The sequence below is a fragment of the Tursiops truncatus genome, chromosome 2 (genome assembly GCF_011762595.2).
Source record: "Tursiops truncatus isolate mTurTru1 chromosome 2, mTurTru1.mat.Y, whole genome shotgun sequence".
Classification (NCBI taxonomy): Eukaryota; Metazoa; Chordata; class Mammalia; order Artiodactyla; family Delphinidae; genus Tursiops; species Tursiops truncatus.
This window is the reverse complement of record NC_047035.1, coordinates 146,825,560-146,833,538: the sequence shown is the minus strand read 5'-3', so window position 1 is coordinate 146,833,538 and position 7,979 is coordinate 146,825,560. Positions and strand designations below refer to the sequence as shown.

Genomic DNA, 7,979 nt, shown 5'->3' with positions numbered 1-7,979 from the left:
ATCAAAGGTCTAAATAAATATTTACAAATTATTTCTCTAACCTTAAAAATAAATGATAAATGGGAATTTATTTTGACTTGGTCTAAGATCAGTCTTTGAAAAAACATAAATTGTGAGGTTTTTTTTTTTTGTAAAAAGTAATTTAAGTTTTCCTGGCTGTATTTTATATGTCTATGTATAAAAAAATCATTATTCAACTATCGATCCATTCCTATTGGTAATGCTTCTTAATCCAGACATTCCGCAAAATACAGACTTTTTACAAATCACGGCATCTTTAATACAAGAAAATTAACATGCATTATTCTTCATTCTGTGTACAGTGGTGGAGTTCATTAGTAGGCAATGACCCACTACTACAAACATAACGGCTTCTGTGAAACTTAAGTGCTTTCTTTCCTTTCAGTATTAACTTACAATGTAAGAGGTGACACCAGATAATAGGCAATCAATCAATCAGATGATATTTGGGGAGGGAAGGGAAGCATTAGAGAAATTTGTATGCCTCATCTATAATTTCGTGTATGGATAAAGGTAGTTTTTGGCTTTTTATTTTTGTTTATTTTGTTACAAGCACTCATGTTAGGACAAAGATGAAATGTGCAAACTTTAAAATTTAAATATTCATTTTCTCTAAGATCCAGCTCAGTAAAGATTACCCCAGTTCCCTGCAATTTTAAACTACAAGATCAAAGCTAATAATTTGTTATAAAAGTTATATATTGAAAAGAAATAATGAAAAACACAATTGGGAAATATTTAAGAAAAAATATGCAGGACTAGCACCTGCTGTGTCAACCCTGTTCCCTAAATTCAATCAATCATATACCCACTGGCATAACCAATAGATAATGCCTTTAAACAGTAAATTAAGCTGAACAAAACCAGCTCAACAAGGTTAAGAAATAAATTTCACATCAAGGTAGTATGCTTTATTTCTGAAACAGTTCTGTAGTTCTTACATTCAGATCTATTTTAAATGTTTCTTTGTTAAACTCACTTGTATTCACCTGCTGTTTTTTTAAAGATCTGTTGTTTAAAGGTTAAAATCTCTGTAAAACCTAAAAATGTTTTAAAATTTGCTGAAAATGCAACAAACTCTCAATTAAAATTTATTTAAAATAATACCCTCCACTGATGTTACTTTTACCCCCTGAAAAACTCCAGAGGAGCATTAACAAAAGATTTAACTACTGTGCAAAATTTCTTCACGAAAAGTGTTTAAAGGCTGGTGCAAAATGGGAAGCAAATTCTAAACAATTTTGGCTTCTTGGAAACAAAAACCGCTGTGTCTGAGAAGAATAATCGTCAGTGATTCTCCAGAAAGAACCAGCCTTCATCTTTTCCGGCGACAGGTGCGCTTGTGTTCCGCATGCCAGTGCTCCTGCTGACACTTGATTGAGCAGTAGGATGTGTTCCAGCAGCAGTGGTACATGGCCTCCTCCTCACAGTTGTAGCACTGCAGGCAAGAAACCATAACCAGCAGTTAAACGTGGGATGAAATGCATAGGAAGCTGGGTACAGTGATTGACAGACTTTTGAAACTGTGCTTTTAAAGCGCTTTCTGGCTCAAGCTTAAACTAGTATCACCAAGAACATGTTTTCTGTCCTAGGCAGGATGGCAGGAAACAATGGGATGGACGACCGAGGCTCAGCACGCAGTCCTTTGTCAGCAAACTCAAGCTTACTCGGGCACAGCATCAACTTTTCCATCTCCACTAGGTAATTCCCGTCAGCACACAAGCGTAAGTAATTTCTATTTTCTTAAACGGCCTGAGATTCTGGAAAGATGACAGAGCAGAAGCACCAGGATCTACCTTCCCACCTGGACAACAGCTGTACTGTAGAATCTGTCTGAAGTAACTATTTTGGAACTCTGAAGTCTACTGAAGGCTTGAACAGTAAGTTATGGTTAATTTTGGTCAATTTCGGCTCTTAGCACGGTAATAGCTACATCATCCCTATTCTCCACCCAAGCAGCTGTGAATGGAGCACCTTGTGGGAGCCAGGGTGGGCAAAAAAGATGCGCTTCTGGTCACAGAAATGGGCAGCCATTGCTGTTCCACCCCCTGCCCCCGCTGTCACAACTCCTCCAGCTGAAGTGACTTTCAGAAGAGTTAAAGGGCCACTGCCCTTTTATTCCCCCTTTTGCAAGCCAGACATTCAAAATCAACTGCATATACAGCAGAAATTAGAAAGTGAATGTGCATACCCAAGGAGAGGCTCAGAAAAGACCTAAGAAGGCATTTAGTTTACACCTCAATCTGATCTTTGGCACAGAAATAGACAGCCTACAACCATCAAAGAAACAAAAACAGCAACCTATGAGAAGGAAGAGAAACTGAGTTCCAGTTACCATATTACTAGATTCAAATGTCTAGTGTTCAACAAAAAACCACAAGGCATACAAAGAAGCAGGAAAGTATGACTATTTCAAAGGAAAAAAAAGCCAAGTCAACAGAAACTGGCCATGAAAAAGACCTACTGGCAGATATATTAGACAAAGACTTTAACACAACTATTAAAGAAGGTCAAAGAACTAAAGGAAAATATGGAGAAAGTCAAGAAAATGATGTATGAACTGGAAACATCAATAAAAAGATAGAAACCAAAAAGAAAACGTGGAGCTAAGAAGTCATTAACTGAAGTGAAAAACTGACTTCAGGGATTCAAAGGCAGATTTGAGCAGAGCAGAGAGAAGACAGGACAATGGAAATTAACAAGAGAGGTGAAAAGACTGGAGAGCAAGCAAACAGAGCCTAAAAAGACCTGTGGTACATCAGCCAATGGACCAAGATATGCATCATGGGAGTCCCAGAAGGAGGGGAGAGAGAAATGAGCAGAGAGAATACTGGGGAAGTTTTTAGTCAGTATTCCTTCAATCTGATGAAAGATATGAATATAAATATTCAGTAACTCCAAGTCAGATGAACTCAGAGAGCCACACTGAAACATGTTGTAACCAAACTTTTGAAACTCCTGAGAGCAGCGAGAAAGAGGGGAGCTGTCGCACACAAAGGATCATCAATATGTTATCAGCAGATTTCCCATCAGAAATTCTGGAGGCCAGAAGACCTGATATAGTCAAAGCGCTAAAAGAAGGAAAAAAACCTGTCAGTGGAGAATCCTGTATGCAGCAAAACTCTCCTTTGTACCTGCAAGAAGTACTCAGGGGGTCCTGCAGTTGAAATGAAAGGACACTAGGCAGTGACCTGGAGCCATGTGGAGAAACAGAAGATCTCAACTGTGGTAAACACATGGGCAATTATAAGAGCCAGTACTATGGCTTACAATGGCTTGTAACTGTACTTTTTCTCTTCTACGATTTAAGAAACCAAGATTTAAAGAAAAAAGTTATCAGTATAAAAGCTAGTATTACTGTAAATTACTTTGTAACCCCAAATCTTTTTTCTACATAATTTAGGAGACTAATACATTTAAAAGAATTTTTAATTTATGTTTTTGGGCACACAATGTATGACAATGTGATCTTATAACATCAGCAATCAAAGGGTTGAGATGCAGCTGTAAAGGAACAGATTTTAATATACGTTATTAAACTAAAACTGCTATAAATTCACATTAGAGTCTCATAACTTTAGGCTGTTAAATGTAATTCCCGTGGTAACCACAAAGAAAACTGCTATAGCATATAAACAGAAGGAAAGGAACTTAAACATTTCCCTACAAAAAATCAACTAAACACAAAAACAAGAATGCAGGAAATGAGGGTCAAAAAAGTTATGGGGCTTTAAATTTACACAGATTAAACTCTCCAATCAAAAGACACAGATTGGCAGAATGGATAAAAACACGTCTATAATATAATGTCTATAAGAGACTCACTTAAGACCTAAAGACACAAATGGGCTGAAAGTGAAAGGATGGAAAAAGATATTCCATGCAAATTGGAACCAAAAGAGAGCAAGGTAGCTATACTAATTTCACACAAAATAGACTTTAAATCAAAAAAAGGTTACAACAGACAAAGAAGGACACTATATATTAATAAAAGGTTCAATACAGCAAGAAGACATAATAATTATAAATATTTACACATGTAATGACCACTAAAACATAAGAAGCAAAAACAGACAGTTCTACAATAGAGACTTCAACATCCCACTCACACTAAGGGATAGAACCACCAGACATAGGTAAGGAAAGGGAGGGCGTAACACAATAAACCAACTAGATCTAACAGATATACACAGAGCACTCTACCCAACAACAAGAGCACACATTCTTCAAGTGCATGTGGGACACTTTACAAATTAAGTCTCAACATATTTTAAAAGGTAGATATCATACTAAGTATCTTTTTTGACCACAATGGGATAAAATAAGAAAGCAAAAACAAAAGTAAAACTGGAAAATTCAAAGTTGTGGAAACTTAAAAAAACACTTTTAAACAACCAATGGATCAAAGAAAAATTTAGGTTATGCAGTGAGGCAGTGCTCAGAGGGAAATTTATAGCTGTAATATCTACCTGAAGAAACAGATCAGTAGCCAAAAAGTCCACCTTAAGGAATTGGTAAAAAAAAAAGCAAGCTAAAGCAAAAGTTAGCAGGAGGAAGAAAAAAAAAAAAATTAGCACAGAGGTCAACAAAATACAGAAGAGTAAAATAATAAAGAAAAATCAACGAAACCAAAAGTTGGTTCTTCGAAAAGATAAACAAAATTGATAAACCTTTAGCTAGATGGACCAAGAAGAAAAGAGAGGACTCAAGTTACTAAATGAAAAATAAAAGTGGGGACCTTACTACTGATTCTACAAAAATAAAAAGGATTGTAACAATGCACTACTAACAATTATACACAACAAACTGGATAACCTAGATGAGATGGACAAATTCCTACAAACCCCAAACCTACCAAGACTAATCTTGAAAATATCTGAATAGACCCATAACTAATAAGCAGATTGACCTAATAATCAAAAATCTCCCAATAAATAAAGCCCTGGACCTGATAGCTTCTCTAGTAAATTCTACCAAACATTTAAAGAGCTGTCAAACCTTCTCATACTCTTCCCAAAGATGGAAGAGGAGGGAATATTTCCTAACTCACTCTGTGAGTCCAGAATAACCCTGATACCAAGCCAAAGACACTACAAGAAAAGAAAACTACAGATCCACATGCCTTATGACCACTGAGATAAAATCCTCAACAAAATACGAGCAAATGGAATTCGGCAGCATATTAAAAGAATTATACACCAATGATGTGATGCGACATATAAGAATCAATCAGTGTAATACGCCACATCAACATAATGAAGGAAAAACCACATGGTCATCTCAGTAAGTGAAGAAAAAACATCTGACAAAATTCAGCACGCATTCATGATAAAAACACTCAACAAACAGGAACAGAAGGAAACTACCTACCTCCACATAATAAAAGCCACATATGAAAAACACACAGCAAACATCATACTCAAAGATCAGGAACAACGCAAAGATGCCCACTTTCACCACTTCTATTCAATATAGTACTAGAAGTCCTAGCCAGAGCACTTAGGCAAACAAGAAATCAAAGGCATGCTAATTGTAAAGGAAGAAGTAAAATTATCTTTGCATATGATATGATCTTATACGTAGAAACCCTGAAGACTCCAGAACGAAGTTGCTAGAACTAAAAGAGGAATTTGGCAAAGGAGCAGGATACAAAGTCAATACACTAAAATCAACTGCATTTCTATACACAAACAATGAACAATCTCAAGAGCAAATTACGAAAACAATTCTATTTACAACAGCCTAAAAAAACCAAAATACTTATGAATTAACTTAACCAAGGAGATGAAAGACTTATACAATGAGAATTAAAAGAAATTAAAGACAACATAAATAAATGGAAACACATGCCACGTTCATGGATTAGAAGACTTAATATTGTTAAAATGTCAATACTACTGAAAGTGATCTGAAGATTCAATGCAATCCCTATCAAAATCCCAGTGACATTTTTAGTAGAAATTGAAAAACCCACCCACATTTTCATATGGAACCTCAAGGGACCCCAAATAGCCAAAACAATCTTGAAAAAATAAAACAAATCTGGAGGAATTACACATCCTGATTTCAATACTTACTACAAATCTACATTAATCCAACCTGTGAAGTACTGGCGTAAAGACAGACATACTGACCAATGGAACAGAATAGAGAGCACAGAAATAAACATATATATGGTCAACTGTTTTTTGATGAGGGTGCCAAGACCGTTTAATGGGGAACAGATAGTCTTTTCAACGAAGGATGCTGGAAAATCTGGATATCCACATACAAAAGAATGAAGTTGGACCCTTACCTAACACCATATACAAAAATTAACTCCAAATGGGTCAAGGACATAATTCTAAGATCTTATTGTAAGATCTAAGACAATAAATCTCTTAGAAGAAAACAAAGGACAAAAACTTCATGACGCTGGATTTGGCAATGAATTTTTGGATATGACACCAAAGGCACAGTTAACAAAGAAAAAAATAGACAAATGGCACTTTATGAAAATTATTCATGGAATAAAAAAGCAACCCACAGAATGGGAGAAAATATTTGCAAATCATGTATCTGAAAAGGGATTAATATCCAGAATATATGGAGAACTCCTAAGACTCAACTCAAAAAATGGGCAAAGGACTTGAATAGACATTTATCAAGGATACAGGAATGCCAATAATCACATGAAAAGATGCTCAACATCACCAGTCATTAGGGAAATGCAAATCAAAAGTACAGTGAAACACCACCTCACACCTATTTGTATGAGTACTATCAAAATAAAACGAGTTGGTGAGGATGTAGAGAAATTGGAACCCTGGTGCACTGTCATGTGGGAATGTAAAATGGTACAACTGCTGTGGAAAACAGCATGTGGTTCCTCAAAAAATTTAAAACGTAATTACCATATAACCATGCAATTCCACTCTGGGTATATGCCCAGAAGAACTGAAAGCAGGATCTCAAAGAGATATTTGTACACTCATGTTTATAGAAGCATTATTCACAATAGCTAAACCATGAAAGTAACCCAAGTGACCATCAGTGGGTAAATGGATAAGCAAAAACGTGGTATATACATGCACTGGAGTACTATTCAGCCTTAAAAGGGGAGAAACTTCTGCAGTATACTGCAACATGGATGAAACTCGGTGCCATTATGCTAAGTTAAATCAGCCAGTCCTAAAAAGACTGTGTGATCCACTTATAAGAGGTGCCAGCAGTAGTCACAGTCACAGATACAATGTAGAATGGTAGTTACCAGGGGCTGGGGGAGGGGAGAACAGGGAGTGACTGTTTAATAGGTAAAGAGTTTCCATTTTACAGGGTGAAATAAGTTATGGGAACAAGATGGCAGTGATGTTGCACAGCATGAATGTATTTAATAGCACTGAACTGTAAACTTAAAAATGATCAAGATAGTAAATTTATTTTACCACAGTTTTTTAAAAAGGCTCTTCACCTCATATTTCTTTCCATCTACCACCCCCATTTTTCTGCTCCCCTTCCCAAACATCTTGGAAGAATTACCTACACTTGTTATTTCAGAGTATTCTCTTCCCCTCTTTCTTAAGCCCACTGCAGTCTTTCACCCGTGCCTTGCCACTGAATGCGCTATTATCAAGGTCACTTATGGTCTAAAACCAGTGGTTAATTCTCAGCCTTCATCTTATGGGGCAACGTCTGGAGAAGTTTTGATTGTCATCACTCGGGGTGGGGATAGAGGCTTAGCTGCTGCTAAACATCCTACGGTGCAAAGGAGTGTCCCCAATTTTTTGGTCCAAATGTCAGTAGTACTCTGGTATATTTCCTGTGATTTTACTATGTCAGCAATTGTGACTTCAGTGAGGTTACTATTTAAAAAGTGTGGATAGCATGTTTTAATTTTGGAAGTAGCTGTAATAGTCAGATTTGGGTTTGAATCTTAGATCTGTGCTAATTAATCAAGTGAGTTCAGACCACGTTTATTT

At 36.3% G+C, this 7,979-nt stretch overlaps 1 protein-coding gene across 19 annotated transcripts in view; it reads right to left on the bottom strand.

Moving 5' to 3' along the window:
• Positions 1-538: 538 nt before the first annotated feature.
• ZMYND11 (zinc finger MYND-type containing 11) overlaps positions 539-7,979 on the bottom strand; it is a 134,781-nt gene continuing 127,340 nt past the window's right edge. For all 19 annotated transcript variants that reach the window (XM_073801487.1, XM_073801485.1, XM_019945812.3 and 16 more), the window contains one exon: positions 539-1,459. In XM_073801487.1, coding sequence (XP_073657588.1) covers positions 1,337-1,459 — 123 coding nt within the window. In that variant the 3' untranslated portion in view covers positions 539-1,336. The remainder of the gene's footprint in view (positions 1,460-7,979) is intronic.